This window comes from Pipistrellus hanaki (assembly GCF_964339955.1).
Source record: "Pipistrellus hanaki genome assembly, chromosome: 6".
NCBI classification, from domain to species: domain Eukaryota; kingdom Metazoa; phylum Chordata; class Mammalia; order Chiroptera; family Vespertilionidae; genus Pipistrellus; species Pipistrellus hanaki.
This window is the reverse complement of record NC_140508.1, coordinates 32539435-32563639: the sequence shown is the minus strand read 5'-3', so window position 1 is coordinate 32563639 and position 24205 is coordinate 32539435. Positions and strand designations below refer to the sequence as shown.

The window sequence follows — 24205 nt, the reverse complement described above, 5'->3', positions numbered from 1 at the left end:
CAATAAACCCATATCAAAGGTAGGCATCGAAAGCAAAACTGGAACAAAAGTGGAAAACAGCCTGTGATAGACCCAAAGCTTCCCGAGAAAACCAACACTGCTGATTGTGGACCACGCAGAGGAACAAAAGGGGCTCCCAATGTGCCAAGGAAGTAAACGCTGTATAAGAATGTTTGTTGCAAGTTGCACTAGCTAAACAGTAGGTAGAGCCCTGGCCGGCTTGGCTCAGTGGATAGAGTGTTGGCCTGCAGACTGAAGTGTCCCAGGTTTGATTCTGGCATAGGACACATTCCTGGGTGGCGGGCTTGATCCCCAGTTGGGGTTGTGTGGGAGGCAGCCAATCAATGATTCCTCTCATTGATGCTTCTCTCTCTCTCTCTCTCTCTCTCTCTCTCTCTCTCTCTCTCTCTCTCTCTCTCTCTCTCTCTCCTAAATTCTTCTCTGAAATCAATAAAGAAATGAAAAAAAAAAACCCCACAAACAAACAGTATATAGAGCTTTAGCACCATCTTGAGAAGAATCTGTAAATCATAGCATATCTTACAATAGAAAAGAATAGAGCATGGAAATTAATAAAATGGAGTTACATATGTCACCATTATTAAAACATACAGAACTGTTGTTAAGCATACAAATAAAGTTCCAGAATATTTTACACCAAAAAATAGCATTTCAATAAAATTTAAAAGAGGCAAAGTAATATTAATTAGTGCTTCAGGATTTACACATACATTGTAAAAATGTAAAACCATGAATTGAAATACTGAATTTCAAATTTTTTTCCCAGGAGAAACAGAGACATAATGTCAATATGTTAATGTCTTGCAAAGAGATAGTAGGTCCATGAATACCACTAATATTCTTTTTAAATTTCAAAATAGAAAATGCTTATTCAACTTAGTGATTTCAAATATTTATGTGTTAAAATAAAAGTATACTGGCAGAAGCTCAGGGTAAAGGTGAAATCTGCTCCAAAGAGTAAGGGTTGTTCAAGGAGGTGAAGCCTGGTTTTCTTCTTGCTCCTAGTTCTGGTTTGGGTGAAGGAAGGGCCAGTGTGAAGCTCGATGCATCAAGGTCCAAACATCCCCGAGTCTCTGTGAGCAAAGGCCATCCATCCCGGCTTCAGTCTTAATATCAGAGATAACCAACAGAGGGTGTGGGAAGGAGCATGTTCTGGTGGAGGTGGGTTTCACAGAGTGAAGGGCAGGGGCCTTGGATAATCTGCAGGTCGGTGCAGCTTTTCCCTTCCTAAGCCCATTAGAGAGGGCAGGAGGCAATATATTCCGTGGCAGAGAAGAGCTGTAGGAAAAATCATTCATTGATTCATGGAAGCAAAAGGATCATTCATTCATTACTCTATTAATTCCACAAATATTTACTGAGCACATGCTAAGTGACAGGCAATCTGTTTGGCCTGGCTTCATGGCACAGATAGGAAATGAAGCCCCTACTCACCAGACCCCAACACCTCCTTCTGAGATCTGAACTCTCTTCCATTCCCACATTCATCTTCACCACTAGTCTGTCAGATGGCTTCTAGTAGCTGACTTGGGCAATACTTCCTTATTCTTTCCAAAGATATATCATATGAAAACTGAAATATATATCAGTTCCTGAGGGAACTTTGATCTTCATCCCACCTTGGACCACCATCCTCAGGATCCCATATAATTTAATTAGAAAACCTTGAAACCCCAGGGCACCACACAGTATGTAAGAGGTGGAAGCTTCTGAGAAAAAAGAGCATTTGGAATCTTCTCTTGAGGCTAAGTCAGGTGGTGGTGACCATGTGACCATGTGGGCACACCCTGGACTCCTCTTGCCAGCCCAGGAGGTTGGCCCTGACATTCCTCCCTCAAAACTTAGGGCTGCCTCCAACTCACCTGCTACAGGTTCCTCCACCTGTGGATGTAGGTGGCTGTAAAACTCATCACGAGCAGCACCTTGAAGCCCAGGAGGAAAGTCACAAAGATAACAGCAGATGTCGCTGGACCTACATGGGCAGAAGGAGACACCAACTGGGGCTCTGTGTCTTTAAATACCTTTGTCCTCTCAGGAGACAGAGGTAACCCAGCTTTTCCCAGGAGCGGATGTAGGTGACTGGGATGCACCCCCAATGAACTTGTAGATGGCTGGGGCTGCTGGGGACAGGAAGAGGTTGGCCAGATGGGAGGATGTGCTTCATGCTGCACCAAACAGGTGAGCACCTGCTCAACCCCTGCAGGGACACATTCACCAACTGCAAGCTTTCCAGGCTCATGCTCAGCTCCCTGAAACATGGCAGTGCTCCAGCCAGGTGGATGCACACCTTATAGTTAGAATCTCTGCACATGGCAGGCAATGGCCACCAAGGACAGTGAAGACTGAGGCACTGTCACTGCAGTTGGAACTGACACTCCCAGAGACAGCAGACAATCCCTGTGGGAAGTCCACTGTGGTATCCTGGGAACTCCTTGAGGATGCTTCATCTTCCCTGGGCCAATCACAGAGGAGAATTTAGATAGTGGTTAAAAGATGCCTGCATGGGTAAATGCATGATGAATGAGAGTGTGAAGGCATGCATGGATGGACAGATGGATGCATGGATGGAAGAATGAATGGGAACAAAGTCATTGTACTCTTTTATGTATTTTCCAATTTTGAATTCTGTTCAGAGACTATGCCATGGATCAAATTTGAGGACATTGTGCTAAATGACATAGGTTAGTCACAAAATGACAAATACTGTATGATATATATTTGAGGTATCATAGGAGTCATCCTCAGAGAGACTTCCCCCAGAGAATCCAGAAGAGACACAGCCTGCCCATTCCAGTGTAGACTTCTGACCTCTAGAAATGTAAGGTAACAAAATTTTCTTGTGTTAAACCACTAAACATGTGGTTACAGTGGCGATAGGCATCTATAGTGCAAGGATAGGGGAACATTTATAAAGGACAGATGTAACTAAAGTTACAGCCTGACTTAAAGTACATAACTCTGGGGTAGGGAAGGCAAAACAAAGAAGCAAGGAAACAAACAAAGAAATAACTGTGCTATTTTACAATTGAGAGGTAAAGAGAAATAAGAAAAAAGGAGGGAAAATTTAGGGTCTTGAAAGACAAAGAGAACCAAAGAATGTGAGGTTTTTCCACTTTCAAAATCGGTCAATAATCCCAAAGTTCTGTCCACATTCATGGATTATGCTAAACTGACAGAAAGAGGTCAGTTAACCTAGAAATCGTGTAAAATACATCAGTATAATAATAATGACCAAAATGACCTGCATCCTTACAAGAAGTGCATTGGGCCAGGCCTGCAGTGGCCAGACACTCAGTAGCCAAGATAGGGTGTGGCATCTCGGTGCAGAGGGTGATGGGGTCTTCTTTCACTTTGCTCCAGCCCCCTAAACTAGACAAGCCGAAGAACCATTGCCAGCCTTAGCACTAGCAGGTGTGCTGGGTCAGGCACGCTGAGAGCACCTGGAGGTAACGGCCCTGGTCTGAGGCTCAGGCAGAGATGGAGACTCAAACCCAAGGCCAAGGTGGTCCAGACAAGATGGAGACTCTTCTGTCCTGCTCTCCCTGTTTAGTGCAACTCTGACCCCTAGAAATACCACCAGGAATAGCAGGAGGGTGAGGACTCTAACAGGTGGAAGAGGAAGGCACCTGGGCTCAGGACCTGAGGCTGCAGGAAGAACACAGGGGCTAGAAATCATAGTTCACCCTCTCCTAGCTTCCCAGGCACAGAGGCGACTCTGGTATGGCTTGGAAAAAGAAATGTCTAAAACCAGTAATCTAAGTTCCCCTCCTCGATAAATGAGATAAGGGGAGTAAAATCAACCCAAAACAGAAGGAAAAAAATTATAACATAAAGAGGAGAAAAAAGGAAATGGAATGGAAAACAGAGAAATAATAGACAAACTCCTTGAAACAAAGACCAATGCAATTGAAAAACTTTTATCAGGACCTATAAAGAACAGGTGAAATGGCATATTTCCAAGATCAGAAATAGAACAGAGGCTGTTGCTATTGACCCCACAGACCTCAGAAGAACGACATATTATGATCACTTCCTCAGGCAGATGTTTGCGATTATTGCTGGTTCCTTGTTACAAGTCTGGGGACAAAGGAGGCCTGTGTTGTGACTGCTCACAGTCACGTGGGTGCCCTGCTTAGATTCAAAGTCCACGCCCTCAGGGCTCCCCTTGTGGAACTTCACAGAATTGCAGGTCCTGGCACTGGCTGGGGTGAACTTACTGATGTGGATGGAAAAGTCCAGGATGGAACAGACACAGGAGAAGGTTAGAAAGAGCCAGGAGGAGGCAGGGGCTGTCATGGCCGGTGAATGCAGTGACTGTCAGGTGAACAAAGCAAGAGAGAGACACTGTGACCAGGGTGGTCTCCCTGGCTTGCTTCTCGTTCTTTCTTTGTTTATTGATGTGAAAAGATCTATAAGTATCTACCAAACCTTACCAGTGGGGTTTGAGGGAGGGAGCTCACTTCCAAATCTTACTTTCTATTGATACACTTCTAGATTATTCTATAATAAGCATGAATTAGTACTTATAGCATTAAAATTAAAGATAAAATTTAAATAGAGCTGGGTCAGTTAAAGTGGGGGCCTCACCAGCGGGTACATCTGGGTCCTTCTGGAGAGCCGGGGCCTTCACGGTGACAATTTTGGAGACCCCCGGCTGCCCATCGTGCTCCACCTGGCAGGTGAGCTTCGCACCCTCCCTGTGGGCAGACAGGTTCACCAGGAGCCAGCTCCTCCTGGTGAAGGTCCCGTCCTGGTTCTCTACGAGGCTCAGGGCCGTTTCTGTTCGGGACGTGTTTCCGTTCTCCAGCCAGGTCAGCTGCAGGCGCTGGGGGTAGAAGTTCCTCACCAGGCAGGTGATGATGTTCTCCTGGTTCCCTGGCATGAGTTGCTGGGTGGCCTCCAAGGTGGGCGGCACTGAAATAGCAAAGGGCAGAAGCTCTGGCAGATCACAGAGGGGGCTCCAGAACTTAGCTCCCCCACCCAGCAGAGGACGGGCTCAGACACAGAGGGTTCTTTCATGTGAATGAAACGACTGAGCACCTTAACCTGGACCCAGGAGATGTTCGAGGCCTGGCAGCCGCTATTAGGGCCATATGATTGGACTCAACTACCACAGACCCTGGCATACAGTCAGAACACACTAACTTCAGCAAAATAAATGAAATTACCAAACACATAAAAGCTTGGCTTATAGTAGGCGCTCAGTAACTGGAGCTCCTATTGGTAAAGTTGATAAAACTATCCCACACATGACTTGGCATGTTGTAGAATTTTCACCTGCCAGATGCCATTAGACAGGGGTGAGTGATGGGCAAATCCAGGTGTCTGGTGAAGGGAAGAATTGTCGGGAATTTGATTCCAGGCAATTCCAGGCTTGGAGCAAAGTGCAGGGGGAGAAGCAGGCGTGGGGGCCAGGAGCCAGGTGTGGGCTTGGACTGGGTGTGAGAGCATCTACCTCGGATGGCCTCAGAGAGGTTGGCAGTCCCGCGAAGAGGAGGGTCCCTCTTTAAGGTGTCGTGGGCCACCTGGCAGATGACCTGGGAGCGAACATCCCCTGGGGCCAGCAGCACCCTGGCGGTGCTGGAGATGCTGTAGGAAGGGCTGTCTCCCTCTGGGTCCACGGTGGTCTCGGAGGCTGGCAGCTCATTCCCTTCTTTGAACCACTTCAGGTTGATGCTTCTCGGGGAGAAGCCATGGGACTTGCAGGTGAAGCTCACCGTCTGTCCTGGTGGCGACCTGCCCGTGGGGCCCGATACCACAGGGGGAGAGGGTTTGGCTGTAAAAGGAACATCATGAACAATGAGCATGATTGTGACTCTCACCACTACCGACAAACATGTGGCATGGTGAAATCTCCTCATATACTGCTTTTTTAAAATTTTTTAAAATTTTTTTGTTATTCACTATTTTTTATCCTGTATTCCTGCTGGGAGAGCATGTCATTATCCTCATTTTGCAAAGGAGAACATTCATGTTCCCACAGGTGAACTCTGAGTGAGGGGCAGGGCTAACAAGCAATTCCAGGCCTTTGTTCAAAGTCCTCCTTTTCCCCTCCAGATGATTTCCCACAGTCTGGGCCCAGGGACAGAGTTCCTGGTCAGTCTTATTTTTGTGCACTGGCTGTTCACAGCTGGCCACTATCCTTACAGTCAGGTGAATGGGACCATGATTATCATCCTCATCAAGTGGGGAAACTGAGGACTTGGGGGAGACAGAGACTTGCCCAGAGCACACAACAGTGGGATGACAATCTCATGGCTCAGTGAGGGCCTGTTCTCTCAACAGGCTCACCTGAAAACATTGTATAAAGGCAGATTGGATTATAGCATCAATGTTAGGTTAATCAGTAATTTTGATCAGCATTATATAATCCTACTCAATTTCTGCAGGTGAGCAGCTGAGGCCCAGCTAAGTTAACTCGGTCATGATGTAACACCTTGATTTGGGGGTTCACCTCTGTGCTGGGTGATTCAGACAGAGCTCCTCCAATCCTTTCCACTCTCCTAAAAGGGGTCCATGATCATCGTCATTTTAGAGATGAGAAAACTAACACTGAGAGAATGAAGGGACTGTCCCTTTGGCCACTACTGTGCCCCAGAGGTATTTCCTGTGGCCTCCCAGGTGTTCACGTCCACCAGCAGAGCAAGTGCCCACCCTCAGAAGCCTGACCCTGACCCTGACCTCCACCTGCTGCAGGGAGGAGTGCCCTCCAGTGCCCAGGCCCAGGGGCGGGGGGACTGTGGCAATAAATGGGGGAAGGGGCTCGTGGCAGTGAGTCTAGAATATGCACTCCTGCTCACTGGGCACAGGGCCCTCTAGGAAATGCCCCTCCTCCTCCTCAGTCTGCAGAGACAGGATGCTGCCCAAGGCAGTGTTGAGGCTCAGCGATCCCTCTCTGCTCCATCCAGGCCACTGGGCCAGGCAGCTTTTGCAGCTGCTCAGTGAGGAAAACACCACACAGAAGGGAAAGGCCTCCTGGCTGCCTCCATAGGCAGAGCCATGTCCTGTAGGAATAGTTTCAGGCCATGTCATGGGACATTTGAGGATTGGTCTCATCTCAGTCAGAAAGCTGCTACTGCCTCCTCCACAGGACCTATCTTAAATTATCTTTTTCTAAAGAACATAAAAATGCATGATTCTAAGAAAAGGGTTGGCGCTTTCTCCTGGCTTACAGTGGGGCATTGTGGCGAGCAGGGGCCTTGAGGTATGCTGCCTGAGGTTCAAATCTTAGTTCCCCTTCCTGCTCAGGTCAGTGTCCTCATCTAACAAAGGGGCAGCAGATGGCCTCTCCCTCGCAGCACTGGCTGTAGGAGTAAATTACACAATGAGAACATGACCCCTGACCTCTCCTACCACTGCTTGCTCAGCCAGGCATCACCTGGGCAAGTTCTTAGGGAAGCGGCAGAGCTCTCTCCCAGGAGTTGGCAGATCTGAGTGGCCACTGACACCTGTGGTGCCTAGACAAGGGACACTGGGAACTCAGTAATATATGTTAATCAGGATAAGCCACCTTCTCTGCCTGTGCCCAGCAGTTGTGGGGAGATGCCATTGCTACCATGTCTAGCATAGAAATTTGGCGACACCCACACAAATTAAAATGCACACTTCCTGTGACCTAGCAATGACGCTTCCCACTAGCACCTCCCTCTAAAGTAGGGTGACACGTGAACAAGGGTACCCCGTATCACTGTGTGAATAGCACAAGGCTGGGAACAGCACACACCCATCAACAGAAGACAGTGAGTGAACGGTGCTGTCTCCACAGGCAGGAGGGGAGGCAGCTGGTGAAGGAGGGGCAGCTCTCGGTGCTGATGTGGATGCTCTATTTGGGGCGATGTGGCTGGAGGTTCGGGGAGGTTCCCAATCACCTGGGCCACAAAGTCTGAGGGTGAGGAGCATGTGAAGCTTCAGTACCAGTGAACGTAAGAGCTGCTGGCTCCCTGTTCATTGGTGTGCTGGAATGAGCTTTATTCAGTGCTTGTATTCACCAGGTTTTTGATGGAAATAGTATCTGTCTTTGATGCAGCAAAAAGCTGCTAAAATCACATGGGGTTCTGGAACAATCTTCTCAGTCACTGGTCATGTGATCTTGAGCAAATCTCAGTCACTTTTTGACCTCAGGGCCCCTCTGTACTTGGGGAGTCAGAATGGAGGGTCTAAAGGTCCCTGTGTGCTCACAGTCCAGGATTAAGGATCCCAGGCCTCTGGTAAAACACCCTCAATGAGGACGGTGTTGCTTCAATGGGGTGACCCCAAAGTCTCCCACATGGGGAGCTTCTTCCATGGGTGAGGGACATTCTGAGACGACCCAGGTCTGCTGGAGCCTTCATGGGATTCTGGAATAAAGGGGGTTTCCCAGCAGACCCATGGTGGTTTCCCCCTTCTGGGCATCTCCTCCCAGCGGGGCTGTCAGAGTAAACAGGAGTCTGGGCCTCTCAGGATTTCCTTCTCCTGGGATGTTTCTGAGGCTGAGAGAAAGCAGCACCTTCTTTATCCCTGCCCTAGTGAGGTCCTCCCACTGCAGGGAAGGAACAAAGCTTCAAGGAGAAGAGCCGTTGCCTGCTTTGTTCTGCAGCTGCCTCAGCACCCAGTGCAGAGCCTGGCTCAAAGCAGGTGCCCAGTGGGTGTCACTAAGGAGGAGGAGCCTCGGCCACCTTGAGGGAGCACTCTCTGGAGGTGGGTGAGGTCTGGCCTTGTGATGGGCAAGTCACTCAGCTCATCAGTCATTCATTCCTGGCACTAATGGGCTGGAAAGCATAGAAAGGCCAGGGCTGGGGAGCCATACCAGTGGGCGTTTCAGACAGTCCCCACCACTGAGCAGCCGTGGTGCCTGAGCAAATAGCCTGACATCTCCAGGCCTCAGCTTCCCTGGTCTGCAGACGGTGAAATCAGACTAGGAATCAGATCCTGACTATAAGCACCCACATCTGCACCTGACTCTCAGCTGCTGCTCAAAGATGGAAGTTGTTTTTACTGACTTGTTGTCACACACGAGGGACAAAGGATCCCCCTGTACTCACCACTCACGCTGAGCTGAGTGCCTGCTCCAGACTTGAACTCCTTGTCACCATCGGCTGCTTCTCCTCTCACATCTCAGATTTGTCAGGGAGGAGTGCATTTCCTTCAGCCAGGGCCAATTGCTGCCCAGCGCAGGGGAAGATCCCTCCTTTCTCTCTTAGGTGTGGCTCACCAGGTCCTTTCTCCAGGGAGAGCCCCTGCTGATCTTCAGCAACCCAAGCAGAGCCTTGGTGCTGGGACATCTCCAGGGCTGGGGATCCGTGCTGTCACAGCGGGTCATGGCAAGACACTCATGCTCTCTGCCTCTCAGGACAGTGAGGTGATCCCTCGCCCCCGATCTGCAAGTATTTTTTCCGGAGATGTACCTAGCAGCAGTTGGTTTCAGGGGACCCCATGTTTAGCAAATTACAGGGAAAAGGAGGAATATTTCACAGAAATCCTGCTTGCTCTGTGACCTTGTTAAGGAGGGGTCGTCAGTGGCCTTTGTCCTGTCGTCATGCAGGGCTCTCTTGGCCTTTCCGGGCCAAATAGAACTTTCTAGATTCTTCCTACCCCTATTTTTTTTCCTTTCCTTTTTTTTTTTTTAAAAAATGAGAGTTCGGTTACCATCTTAGAGAGTCTGATGTGAGTGGCTTAAAGGACAGACAAGAGAATTCTATTCTATAAGTATGCATTGCAAATTGAAATTTGTGAAGTGCCTTATTTGTAATTCTGTTGGATAATGTAGAGACTCGTGTATTTCTATCTGCCATGGATGATTTCCAGGGGAGGGGAATATTGATTAGTTTACAGGATAACTCTGCCTTCTGACTTTGGTGAAATATATCAAACTCTCCTACTGGTCTTTCAAAGACTATCTTCCCTCTAGGTTCTTGGGTTCAAAGGCATTTTATGAATTACCTTTTGTGCAGACTCAAAGAACCATCTGTTTTGTTGCCTCTGGTAACATATGCAGGCGATGGTCCCTCTGAGAAACCACTCAGATCCCTGACTTCATGTGCTCAGATGAAGGCCTGACCTTGGCCTTCTGTGCAGCCTTGGGTGACACACCCATGTTTCCCTGGAGGCCCTGACATTTCAGGGGGAAAAGAAGCCCAGGGGCAGGGAGGGAATATTCTACCCCAAGGAGAGCTCACCTGGGAGGCCCAGCAGCAGAGTCAGCAGCAGGCAGGGAGGAGGGCGGGGCCAGGAGGCAGGGAAGGGCATCCTGGAGGCCTGAGTGGAGTGCTGTGTCCAAGTGTGTGCCCAGAGAACCCAGACTCTCTGCTCTGTGAGAGGAGTGAGGCCACGGCTGTGTGATATGAGGAAGCGCCAGGGAAGGGGTGACAAGGGTGTGACACAATAGCCAGCCTATAAATTCTAAATAGTTTCTGATTGTGAAATAATCACAGTCAGGCCAGCAACCACAGGGTGAGCAGTTACTCGTTTTAATTTTCAGAGGGACTTGGACATGCCTCCAGGGAGTAGTGCCCACCCCTGTCCCACTGTCTAAGGCCTCTGCTCTCCACTGGCCCCTCAACCCATCTGAGGTCTTCATGGCGAGGCCCCAAGGGTGTGCGGTATGGGCTGTGTGCTAAATTCCCAAGCCCAGACCCTAGGATATTGCTGGGTTATGGCCTCATCTCCTTCAGCTTCAGCAAGAGCTAGTCATTGGAGGAAGAAAGAGCCTGGTCAGCATTGGAATGGAACCATGTCCTCTCCTGAATGTCTCTGTATTCTAACCATTTACTGATGGAACTGGTAAAATTCCTCCCAAACACACAGTGTGGTGTGGACCTCAGAACTGGTATGTGCCACCTTTCAACAAAGGTCGTAATTTACTCATGTTTCTGGAAAGCACGTGTATTATATGACCACATTTGTATTAGGTCTAGTAATAATTAATGTCGTTTTCTAATAGTTTTTTTAAATCGAATTTATTTAAACAATACAACAAAATTTAATCAACAATATAGTTGCCGTTGTTTTCTACTACTTGTGCCCAACGCTCAGGAAGCATTTTAATCCCTCTGTTGTAAAATTCTTGTGATTTTGATGCAAAAAATTCGGTCAATGCATTTTTGAGGCATTCTTCATTATTAAATTTTTTTCCAAGAAGAAAGTTTTGCAAAGAACGAAACAAATGGTAATCGGAAGGGGCAATATCAGGAGAATATGCAGGTTGAGGGAGAACTTCCCATTCCAACTGGCGCAGTTTTTCAGCAGTGATTCTTACAGTATGCGGTCGTGCGTTATCGTGGTGAAGAATTACGCCCTTCCGATTAATCAGCGCGGGTTCTTTTTCTCTTAAAGCTTGGGCTAACCTTTCCAATTGGGCACTATACACTGCACTTGTAATGGTTTGGTTAGATGGTAAAAGTTCATAATGAAGAATTCCTTTAAAATTCCACCAAACACACAACATCACTTTTTTCGCATGCAAGTCAGGTTTTGGCGTGGGCTGTGGAGCCTCATTTTTGTCCAACCATTGAGGCCGCCTTTTCAAATTAACATACAGCCCCCATTCTTCATCTCCGGTAACAATTTGCTCTAAAAACGGCAAACGGTTTTGACGAGAGAGGAGCGAACTGCAAATTGTGACTCTTTGATTACGGTTATTGTCGGTCAATTCATGAGGAACCCATTTTCCAAACTTTTGGACTTTGCCAAGTGCACGCAATTGATTGGAAATTGTATTTTGTGAACAATTTAAAGTTGTCGCAAGCTCTTGTTCGGTAATTTGAGGATTTTGCACCAAAAGAGCTTGAAGAGCTTCTTGATCAAAATTGGACACACGGCCTCGACCACTCTCGTCATCTAACGAAAAATTTCCCTCGCGAAATTTCTCAAACCAACGCTGGCATTTTCTGGCGCTAACTGCATCTTGACCAAGAGCACTACAGATGTTTTTTGCAGCCTCACTTGCTTTTCTTCCTAATTGGAACTCGTAAAGCATGCAGTGCCGAATATGCTCTTCATCCGCCATCTTCTTAGCCCTAGTTTTGCAACAAAAACCAAACCAAACACAAACTTTTTCAAGCAAAACTTGTTAATTGCACTTCACACGTTCTGTAGATACCACGTGTTTGAAGGTTATGTCAATACAAGTCAACGCCAAGCAAGATTTTAAACGAATGTTAAAAAACGACATTAATTATTACATGCAGGCATTTGTCTCAGAAAAGTGCAACTTATGTTCACACCAAACACTGTGAGCAAAATAAACCCTATTTTAAGGATTTTCCCTTTAGCAACTTTCAAATGTACAACCCAGTATTGCCAACCGTAGTCACCATGTTGGATATTATACCCTCAAAACGTCTTTATCTTATAAGGAGAAGCTTGTTCATTGGACTGCCTTGACCTATCCTGCCACCTATGGGCAGCCTCTCACAACCACCAATCTTTTCTCTGTGTCTATGAGTTTTCCCGGACTCCCAGTTTCCACCAATAACTGAAATCACACAGTATTTCTTTCTCTGCCTGACTTATCACATTGCATAATGCCCTCAAATTCCATTTTGTTGTTGCAAATGGCAGCATTTCCTTCCCTCTCTGGATGAATAATATTCCACTACATGTACATTTTTTCTTATGCATTCACCCACTGATGGACACTGACATGACGTGCTTGCCTTGTATATTGTAAATAATGGTGAATGAACATGGGGTTGCAGATACCTCTTTGAGGTAACGATTTCATTTTCTTTGGATATAGAGCTGGGGGTGGAATGGCTGGGTCATATGAACGTTCTATTAATTTTTTGAGCCCCCCCGTATCTGTTTTCCATGGTGGCTGCACCAACATTTGATTGGATGAATTACCCGTCCTTTTTTTTTTTTCACTAGTAGTTCCTGGACCTGCTTTTCTCCTTCATCTAGTCTGCTGTTGAACCCTTTTATTGAATTGTCCAGTTCAGTGATTGTATTCTTCACCTCTCTGATTTCTTCTTGGTACTCTCTCAGTTTTTAAAAAATTTCTTGTTTGGCAGTATTACACATATCTCCCATTTCCACTTCTTTAACCCCCTGCTCCCAGCTCTTACCATCCCCCACCAACCTAGGTCTTCACTACCCTATTGTCTGTATCCGTGGGCCATGCATGTAAGTACAGAAGTTCTTTGGTTCTCACATTTTGTATCTCTTCGTTGTTTCGCATTGTGCAGCCTTGTTCTCCTGGACAGGTGAGCCTCGTTATGAGCATTTATAAAACCCTACCAGGCAAACCATTATGGTGTATTTGGGGGTGCTATTTTATGCTTTGGGGTGATGTTTGGTACATCCTCCCCCGTGTCCTCATGTTCCTTGACTCTCAGTGTTGGTTTCTGTGCATGAGATGAAAGAGACAGCTCTTCCCATCTTGGGGGCATGCTCTGTTACAGAAGATGAGCCTGTCACTCAGGTCTGTGCTAGCCCTGGGCTGTCTCTCCAAACTTTGTGATTGTCCAAACTGCCTTCTTTGTTCTCTGTTGCTCCCAATAGTGGAGGCACCATGATTTCAGTGTCCCAAGGGGAGGAATTCAGTCTGCACCTAGTCACAGGCTGATGGGAAGCTAGATCCTCAGGCAGCAGCGTGTAAGTATGAAGGTAGACCTCTACCAGGAAAGGCTGGGAGATGGGTGCTTCTGACTGCTGTCTCTGAGATAAGCCTCTAGGGAAGAGCCAGTGAAGAACTGGCCTTTTATTTTCTACAGTCCCGGGGTCTCCACTAACCCAAGCCCCACTGGCTCTAAAGCCAGGCAATCCAGGGATGTTTCCCCTGAGCAGCAGTCACATGTCATGGCTCTAACTCTGTGCACAAGCCCCTCTCAGGAAGGCAGCAATTCCCTGATGGTGTGGGTCTCTCCTGATTATATGTCATTGTGCCGGGTGTGGGAGCTGGGCATTTGTCTCTGCTGCCTCGTGGTGAGACCTGTGGGGTGAGCTACAGGGAGTCCTCATAGGCCACTGAGAACTGCTTCTTTTCTGTCATCCTTGGACCTTGTGGACTCAAGTCCTGTGGCTGTCAGACATACTTTATTTGGAGACTCATCCCTCATGGGGAATTTAAAAATGTGGGGTGCTCATATTGTGTCTGAATCCCATTTCTTAAGGAGAAGCTGGGAGGTTTAGGTCTCCCCAGATTATAGGTCACCATGCAGGGGCTTGGGATTATGGGGAGATTGTGTCAGGTAACAGCCTGAGATTGTGTCTCTTCTTTTCTTATTTGATTAAGATATGACTTTGGTGTGTGTGCCCAAGGTCTGGGAGCTGCTCATCTGGTTTCTGGGTTCTTTCTCAGGGAATTGTTGCATTAGTGGCTGCAGCTTCAGTAAGTCTGTGGGCAAAAGTGAGGTCAGGTGCCTCCTAAGTCAACATCTTGAACCAGATTGGTTTTGCTTTAAAGAAAAAGAACCTTATTTTTCTCATGATGGAGCCCAAATACAGTGATTGAGTTCGATGTCCAACGCTCACAGTGAAGCCAAGTGTGACACAAGAGTGTTTCATGGAGAAAAGATTTATTCCTTCACCTGCCAAACCAGAAGACAGATACCCGGCTCCGATCTGTCTCCTTCCACACCCAGGACTACAAAATTAGAGCAAATTTAATGGGAAGGAGGGATTATACATATGTGTTCATGTTAATCAGGAGTCTTGATTGGACAGTGTTGAAACTAAGAAACCTAAGGTGAGGAATTGGAAAGGTGAGAGAAGGTATAAAGGCATTCCCGGAGGGTGGGGTCAGGTTGGGTGAGATCTAAGTGCCCAGCCAAGTGCAAATTCCTGATCCTCCTGCATCTGTGCAAAGGTTCTGGCAAAAGGTTTCAGCCATCCATCTGGGTTCATGGAGTCACTTATATGATTTTCAGACTTTTGCCTGGCCCTGGGACCGGTCCGACCCGGTTGTCAAAGGCACTGTGGGAAGTCTTGCTGTTCTCTTCTGAAAACAACAACAAAAACAACAGCTGTTAGGTCTGGTTTAGAATCAGGGTCTGGTTTCAATTATATTAGGGTTTGTTCCAGCTTCCCCTCCTGCTAGCAAGTGTGTGCCCAACTTTGAAGCAAATGTGGATCTTGCTGTCTTCAAATAGATCCCTGGATGCAGATGCCAGACTACAGTTGGGAGAATTTCCCCAGAAAAGTCTGAGAACGAGTTCAGGCAGCCAGGCCCCTGGAAAGGCTTTCGAATTGAATACTTCTCGGATCCGGAAAACTCAGAGGGTGCAAGTTCCTCAATGAGCAAAGGAAGGAAAGGGTCTGTATCACACAGTCTGGTTCAGACCCTGTGTGCTCATTGACTGCTCTCTCCTCAAAAGCCCCACAATTCTTTGGGGTAGCATGAGTCCCATTTTACAGAGGAGGAAATTGTCTCAGAGAGTGTTAGTGAGTTGTTCAAGGTCACTTAGCTGGTGTGTGTGTTCCAGTATCTGAACCCACGTTTCTATGCCTATAAGACCTCAGAGAAGAACTTCTCCACTGTGACTTATCTAAAGGACTTTGAGCACATCTCCCTCCGTGTCTGGTGAGTGATTGGTTGTCTGGTCTAGAGATTCTACACTTAGTCATTGTAGGTAAGAAAATTTTTGAAAAAACCATTATATATTAACTAGTGACCCTTTGTAGGAAGATTCCTGCAGTAGGGCTTCCTGCTGTGGTCGCTGCCCCATCTGTTTTCCTCCTTTCTACTGTAGCCCTGACTGCTTTTCTCCCTTCTCCACTGCCCCGCTTGCTTCTCGACAGCTTCACTGCCTTCTGTAGGTTTGGCTTCTTTCTAGCTGTCTTGATATGCAAATTTACTGCCATCTTGATGGATTAATTTGCATATTTGCCCTGATTGGTTTGCGGGCATGGCTTGTGTAGCAGAGTGATGGTTAATTTGCATATCACTCTATTATCAGCTTAGATATTTTTCAAGAAAATTAATTTTCAGCCCTGGCCAGTGTTTCTCAGTGGTTAGAGTGTCGGCCTGAGCACTCAAGGGTCTTGGGCTCTATTTCTGGTCAAAGACGTGTACCTGGGCTTCAGATTTAATCCCTTACCCCGAGTGGGGCTCAAGGCAAGCAATCAATGTGTCTGTCTCACCTCTCTCTTTCTCTTTCTCTCTCTCTCTCCATCCTTCCCTGTTTGTTTTTTTCTTTCACTCTCTCTTAAAAAAAAAATACCAATGGGGAAAAAAAAATCCCCTGGTGAAGATTAGCAAAAAAAGGAAAGAAAAAGAAATGAAAATAATTTTCAAATCACCTACCAGTGAATGTAAAGGCCATTCCACAGAAGGAAGGATATTTTAATAGCAAGAAAACAGAAGGAAAATACTTGATTTCTTTACTAATTCAAGATGTATTGAGTACCCATCATGAAAAAGTACTTACTATCACTATAAATAATCCTAAACAGTGATAATTTGGAATTCTGTGTGTGAGTGTGGGTGTGTGTGTTTGTGTGTGTGTTTTTGAGAGGAACTTTATTTAATAATATGTAAAAACAAACAAACCAAAAAAAAACCTTACTAAGAAAATCTACTGAGACAGGCATGAAGAGTGAGAGAGTGTGGTATTTGAATGAAGATCCTCTTGCCTTTTTCTCACTTCAGCTCAACAAGAACAACCTCAGCCTAGTACACGCAGGACACAGGGTTGCCCCTGCCCCAGCTCCCAATTGAAATACCATTTCAGGAATTCTCAACTACCTGAAAGCACTGTACCCTAGCTACATAACAACCTTAAAGGACAACCACAAAGACTCATTTTAAAGGCACACCCATTATTAAAGCAATGGCAAGGTGAATGTGAGTGGGAAACTACCAAGTTGCAGAACTTGGTCACAGTATTGCTTTCTCTTCCTCCAGCTTCTAGGTCAATGGGGACTCCTGAAAGTCTGATTGCACTTGAGGTCACCGTCTCTTCAATGCCCTCAATTCCTAGCATCCCATCTCCCACACCTTTCACACCTACGTCCTGTGTATGGGAAAATGGAGCTGCGATAATTTGGGATTTTTTCTGTGTTTGAGAGGAGCCTCTGTGAAGACCCAGTTCTGGGGCATCAGGACCATGAGAAGGAGCAGGAGGCTGTGGGCAGCAGTTCTGGGTTGGGGGAGGCACTTGGATGAGAGTCCATAGAAGCTTCTAGTCAACGTTTTCTTCTGAGGCTGGGTCCCTAGTGTAAGAAGGAGGCAGCAGACACTGAGTGTGCCATGTAACAGGGGAGAAAGGAAGGAGCTGTGGGGAATGTGTTCACCATTAATTATCTGCTCCTCACTCAAGAGTTCCTATGTCCTGGGCTGTCTTCCTCCAGGAATGCCAGTCACGAGAGGACACACAGGACCTGGCATCGGACTCTGCCCCTAGTTCTCCTCCCCAGGTCCTGGTCCTCCTTCCCATCCCTCCCCTCTGTGACAGAGAGCGTCACACTGGGAACAGCCATCAGAGCAGCTGACCGGGACTGCTCAACACTACTGTAATTGGGGGTTCCTTCTGTCCAGGGAGCCCCACAATCAAGTGAACTAGATGTGGTCTCCAAGGGAACCGCCCCCTCAGGTGGCCTCATTCAGTTTGCTCTGCCCACTCTTCTGCAGGAGCCCTAGGACCCTGTGAACACCTTTCAGAAACCACGGAGCCAGCCTCCTTCTACAGGCCTCCACCCATTTCACGGGAGGTAGGAATCTCTGAAAAGTATCTGCAAGCTTCCTGAGAGTATCAAGGGAGGGGTGTCACCTTGTCTGAATTTCACCTGGGCCCTCACCGAGTGTGACCTCTGGGCTGACTGCTACTGTGGACCTTCTCTGGGACAGACGTTAGCCTGCCCCCCCCCCATAACTTACAGTCAGGCTCTACACTGCCTGTGGACATACAGTGTTTCCCCAAACATAAGACATCCTCCGAAAATAAGACCTACTTACAGGTTTCCTTCTGAGTCAAAATATAAGGCATCCCCCTGAAAATAAGGCCCCTCTCTCTCCAGGCTCTGTCTCAGAATGCTATTGCTAAACATGAGAGATTTGGTCCACTGATTTTGAAAGAAATGGAGTCACAAGAAATTCACCAGGAAATTCAGGAATTGGATTGTTATGATGATGTTCCAGGAGATGATGAGATGATTGTAATTGAATAAATGAGTAAATTCTTGATACTGTAGGATTCACAGTTTGTCTGGTTTGTGTTGACAACTACGTATTACTGAACCGTATACAGGTAATAAATTTCCTTTATTTTCATTTAACAATAAATGTGTACCGTATTCTTCTTCATGGAAAAATAAGACATTCCCTGAAAATAAGACCTAGTGCATCTTTGTGAGCAAAAATTAATATAAGACACTGTCTTATTTTCGGGGAAACAGGTAGATGGCAGAGACTCCAGCCATCAGCAACACCTTCCAGCCTAAGAGGACAGCCATAATGGATAGGAGATAGTGCTGAGTAGAAAGTGCTGGGTTTGCAAGTCAAGGGACAATAGAAGCCATTAGAGGAGACCATTCTAGAGTCTTCGACTCACTGCATCCAAGGCTACTTGAACCCAGGACCACTCTGAAGCTCTTATGGGCTTCTGCTTGAGGCAGCAACTAGGTAAAGTGTTTCTTTATCCTCAGTGACCCCGTTAGTAGGCTGCCAGAGTCATCCTCCTTGAGGAAGGCGATGAGCAGAATGTGTACTCAGTGACCCACTGTGTGGCACCTGATGTCCTGAAGGGTCCTCACACCCCTATAGGGCAGGTGGTATTCTCATTCTTTTGAGAAAACAGGCTTAATGCTGAGAGGGTGTGTCATCATCCCCAAGTTGCAAAGGAGGACACTCATGTTCCCAGGGGTGAACTCTGAGAGAGGGACAGGGCGACAAGCAATTCCAGGCCTTTGTTCAAAGTCCATTCTTTTTCCCTCCAGACGATTTCCCACAGTCTGGGCCCAGGGACAAAGTTCATGGTCAGTCTCATTTTTGTGCATTGGCTGTTCACAGCTGGAGACAATCCTTACAGATCCATGAATGGGACCATGATTATCATCCTCATCAAGTGGGGAAACTGAGGACTTGGGGGAGACAGAGACTAGCCCAGAGCACAGAGCTGTGGGATGACAATGCCATTGTTCAGTGAGGGTGTGCTCTCTCAACAGGCTCACCTGAAAACATTCTATAAAGGCAGATTGGATTATAGCATCAATATTTGTTTAATCAGTGATTTTGATCAGCATTATATAATCCTACTGAATTTCTGCAGGTGAAGAGCTGAGACCCAGCCAAGTGAACTAGGTCATGACCCTGACATAACACCTTGATTTGGGGTGCACCTCTGTGCTGGGTGGTTCAGACAGAGATCCTCAAATCCTTTCCACTCTACTGAAAGGGGTCCATGAATATTGCCATTTTAGAGATGAGAAAACTAACACTGAGAGAATGAAGGGATTGTCCCTTTGGCCACTACTGTGCCCCAGAGGTATTCCCTGTGGCCTCCCAGGTGTTCACGTCCACCAGCAGAGCAAGTGCCCACCTTCAGGAGCCTGACTCTGACCTCCACCTGCTGTAGGGAGGAGTGCCCTCAGTGCCCTTGCTCAGGGGCTGGGGAACTGTGGCAATAAATGGGAGAAGGGACTCCTGGCAGTGAGTCTATAATAGAATATGAACTCCTGCTCACTGGGTGCAGGGCCCTCTAGGAAATGCTCCTCCTCTCCCTCAGTCTGCAGAGACAGGGATGCTGCCCACTGAGGTGCTGGGGCTCAGCGCCCCCTCTCTGCTCCATCCAGGCCACTGGGCCAGGTGGCTCCTGTGACTGCCCAGTGAGGAAAACACCAAAAAGAAGGGAAAGGCTCTCTCGCTGCCTCCATAGGCAGAGCCATGTCCTGTAGGAATAGTTTCAGGCAATGTCATGGGACATTTGAAGATATGTCTCATCTAAGTTGGAAAGCTAGACCTGCCTCCCCTGCGAACCTTCCTTGAATTCTTTTTTTCAGAAGAACATAATAATGCATGATTCTAAGAAAAGAGTTGGAGTTTCTACAAACATTGACAAGCGCAGTGGGGTGTTGTCACAAGCAGGCATTATGAGTTATGTCATTGGGGTTCAAATTTTAGTTCCCTTTCCTGCTAAGTTCAGGTTCCTTTCTGAGCATCAGTGTTCTCATCTAAAAAAGGGACAGCAGATGGCCCATCCCTCGCAGCACTGGCTTTAGGTGTAAATGCCACCATGAAGATAAGACCCCTGACCTCTCCCACTGCTGCTTGTAGGCCAGGTATTATCTGGGCTGGTAGCTAAAGGAAGGGGCATGAGCTCACTCTCAGGAAACAGCGGATCTGAGTGGCGATAGACCCACTGACACCTGTGATAGCTTAGGCAAGGGACACAGTCTGATAACTTAATAATATCCCATCTAATAAAGAGGGAATATGCTAATTGACTGCCATGCTTTCAAATATAGCAGTGCCCACAGCCACAAGATGGCAGTGCCCAGAACTCTCAGCCCTGCTGGGGCAGCTTGTGCTCTGAAAGGCTAGACATGCCCCTAGGCTGGCAGATGCCTCCAGAGTCCCCTGTTCCCTTCAGCCCCAGCTTCCCAGGGCCAGCCTGAGGCACAGACAATCCTCGGAAGTTGGCTGCCCAAAAGCCAATGTACAGGCAAGCCTTGGATGTTGATGGTGGCTGCCCAGCTGTCCAGGGCCACCTGAGGCTCAGGTAACTAGGGTGGGCATACGTGTGATAGAGGCCTCACCTTCCCATAATCACTTGGTAACTTTCTGCTTGTGAGGGCTCCCGCATTGTGAGAGAGGGCAGGCTGGGCTGAGGGACACTCCCTTCAAGTCCATGAATTTTCTTGCCTTGGGCCTCTGGTATGTAAATCAGGGTAAGCCACCTTTCCTTCATGTACTCATCAGTTGTGGAGAGACGCCAATGCTACCATGTCTAGCAAAGAAATTTGGCAAAACCACACAAATTAAAATGCACACACCCTGTGACGTAGCAATGCCACTTTACGTGGGCACTTCCTTCTAAAGTAGGGTGACACATGGACATGGATACCCCGTTTCACTGTGTGAATAGCCCAAGGCTGGGAACAAATCACATCCTTCAACAGGAGACAGTGAATAAAGGATGCTGTCTCTACAGGCTGGAGGGGAGGCAGCTGCTGAAGGAGGGGCAGCTCTAGGTGCTGATGTGGAAGCTCCACTTGGAGAAATGTGACTGGAGGTTTGGGGAGGTTTCCAATCACCTGGGCCACAAAGTCTGAGTGTGAGGGGCATGTGAAGCTTTGGGTACCAGTGAACATAAGAGGTGCTGGCTCCCTGTTCAAAGGTGTGCTGGAATGAGCTTGATTCAGTGAGCTGCATTGAACAGGAAAAAGCTGCTAAAATCAGATAGGGTTGTGAACAATCTCTTCATTCCCTGGCCATGTGACCTCGGACAGAGTCTGCTTCAACTTTTGACCGCAGGCGCCCCTCTGATCTTGGAGAGTCAGATTGGATGGTCCAAAGATCCCTGCAAGCTCACTGTCCAGGATTCAGGATCCCGGGCCTCTGGTAAAACACCCTCAATGAGGACGGTGTTGCCTCAATGGGGCGACACCTACGTCTCCCACATGGGGAGCCTCTTCCATGGGTGAGGGACATTCTGAGACGACCCAACTCTGCTAGAGCCTTCATGGGATTCTGGAATAAAGGGGGTTTCCCAGCAGACCCACGGCGATCGCCCCCTTCTGGGCATCTCCTCCCAGCAGGGCTGTCAGAGTGAACAGGAGTCTGGGTCTCTCAGAATTTCCTTCTCCTGGGACGTTTCTGAGGCTGAGAGGAAGCAGCACCTTCTCTACTCCCTGCCCTAGTAAGTTCCTTTCACTGGAGGCAGAGAACGTAGCTTTGAGGGGAACAGCTGTTGCCTGCTTTGTTCTGGAGCTGCCTCAGCACACAGCGCAGAGCCTGGCTCACAGCAGGTGCCCAGTGGGTGTCACAAAGCAGGATCCTCGGCCACATTGAGAGGAGCAGTTTTTGGAGGTGGGTGAGCTCTGGCCTTGTGATGGAAAAGACACTCAGATCATCAGTCATTCATTCCTGGCACCAAGGGGGCTGGAAAGCATAGAAAGGCCAGGGCTGGGGATCCAGACAAGTGGGGGCACCAGACTTGCCCCACCACTGACCAGCCGTGGTGGCTGACCAAATATCATGACATCTCCAGGCCTCAACTTTCCTGATCTGCAGGCGCGGTTGGTGGAGAATCAGACCAGGAATCAGATCATGACTATAAGCACCCACCTCCCCACCTGACTGTTAGTTGTTGTTCAAAGATGGAAGTCGATCCCTCCCAGTACTCACCATTCACGCTGAGCTAAGTGCCTGCTCCAGACTTGAGCTCCGTTTTATTATCACCGGCTTCTTTCCGGAACTTCACACAGTAGTAGGTCCCTGTGTCTGCTGGGGTGATGTTACTGATGCGGATGGAAAAGTCCGTGTTGTTTCTCCTCATGGTGTCTGCAACACTTGTTATTCGGGGGAATTGGGCTACTCTGAAATCATAGATTAACTCTCGGCCTGGCCCTGTCTCTCTGAACCACTCTATTCGCCCCACAGGGAGCAGGAAGGTCACGGTGCAGCTCAGAGTGGCCGTCTCTCCAGGTGTGACGGACACTGACTTCTGAGGCTGAATCACCAGTAGCTCCTCCTCACCTGCTCCTCCTGGAGGGATGCACAGACTGGTTATTTACTCAGCATAGGAGACCCTGTGGGCTCGGTCAGTATTTATCAATAATAGCTTTCATCAACTGAGTGCACATCTTGAGCGGGCCTTGAGCCCAGCATTTTGCATGTGTCATACATGTAACCCTCACAACCATCCCGTAATGTGAGAGCCTATAACAAATGAGGATCTGAGGCACAGAGAGATAAAAAGAGTATATTTAAGTTTCTTCCCATCAAGCAGTTGCCAGCAATGGAAGGGGTGTGCTTTGCTTTTTCCAAAAACCTGTGGCTGCCCAGCTGAGCGGATTGGCTCCTGGAGGTACCATCCATCCAGCTTGAGGAGATGAGAGCATCAGCCAGTTTGTCTCTGGCAACCATGGCTGGTCGTCTGATGATGAGGAAGTTGTTGCAGAGAAATAGCACATCCTCTGGAATAACATTCATTTGAAGAAAACTGCAAAAGGAAACCAGTGCTTGCAGTAGACTCACTGAATCCTTACCCAGATTCCTCTTTAACATCTCCCCTTTAAAGGGACTGGGTGGTACTTGCTACTGAACCTGAACTACAGGTTGGAATTGAAGCAGGTCATTCCTCGGCTTCAGAATGCTTCCTGAGTAGGAATGAAAAGTTTCCAACAAAAACCAGGAAGCAATCAGAAGCTTTAAGGACGAAAGGATTCGGCTGCCTGTGTTCTGTGGGCCTCGGGCACTGAACGAAAACTTCAGAGAAGCCACAGGTGCTGGACTAGGGAGTCAATCTTAATGGCTTGAATGGGATATGTCTCCATTACACTTGCAGATGGCGAGGATTGTAAAGAAACACATTTGTTTCTGGATGGAGAAGGATGAAAGTGTGGGCGTGGAAGGAGAGCCAAACAGATGAGCACCATCTGGGCAGTAGCTCCTAGGAATCCCTCTGCATCCAGACATCAGGATGCTTCACCTCCAGATGACCCTACACCCCCAGAGGCAGGTTCTGTCCTTCCCCACAGACTTAGTATCACCTGCTGTTCCTATGAGCCCTGCCAAGCCTTCATTTTGGGACTGTTTTTCTTCACAGAAGATGTTCTGGAAGGAAAAGCTACAAGGTCATGATAAGTTACGAAGGGAAACGATGGTGATCCTCACGACTAATGATAAGCATGCAGCACTGTCAGACCTTCTCATATATTGTGTTTTATCCTTCTATTAATGCTGAGAGGGCTGTCATCATCCCCATGTTACAAAGGAGGACACTCATGTCCTCAGAGGTGAACTCTGTGTGAGGGGCAGGGCGGACAAGCAATTCCAGGCCTGCGTTCAACATCCATCATTATTTCTCCAAATGATTTCCCACAGCCTGTGCCCAGGAACATAACACCTTGTTTTGAGTCTAGAATATGAACTCCTGCTCACTCAGCGCAGGGCCCTATAAGAGAGGCCCCCTTCCCTCCCTCAGTCTGCAGAGACAGGATGCTGCCCACAGCCGTGCTGGGGCTCAGCGACCCCTCTCTGCTCCATCCAGGCCGCTGTGCACGGCGCCTCCTGGGGCAAGAAGGGAAGGCCTCCTGGCTGCCTCCA

General features: G+C 47.8%; 2 protein-coding genes across 2 annotated transcripts in view; both read right to left on the bottom strand.

The window, feature by feature from the left end:
* Positions 1 to 24205, bottom strand: part of LOC311624522 (immunoglobulin gamma-1 heavy chain-like) — a 76134-nt gene that overhangs the window by 21546 nt on the left and 30383 nt on the right. The gene's annotated exons all lie outside the window — the stretch shown is intronic.
* On the bottom strand, positions 494 to 22590 carry LOC311624546 (signal-regulatory protein beta-1-like). The gene is made up of 6 exons (XM_084887939.1): positions 22336 to 22590; positions 9042 to 9091; positions 5477 to 5797; positions 4609 to 4935; positions 1884 to 1993; positions 494 to 1299 (listed from the first exon to the last, which is right to left on the bottom strand). The coding sequence occupies exons 1-5, from the start codon at positions 22431 to 22433 to the stop codon at positions 1887 to 1889; spliced, it is 903 nt and encodes a 300-aa protein (XP_084744065.1). The 5' UTR covers positions 22434 to 22590; the 3' UTR covers positions 494 to 1299; positions 1884 to 1886.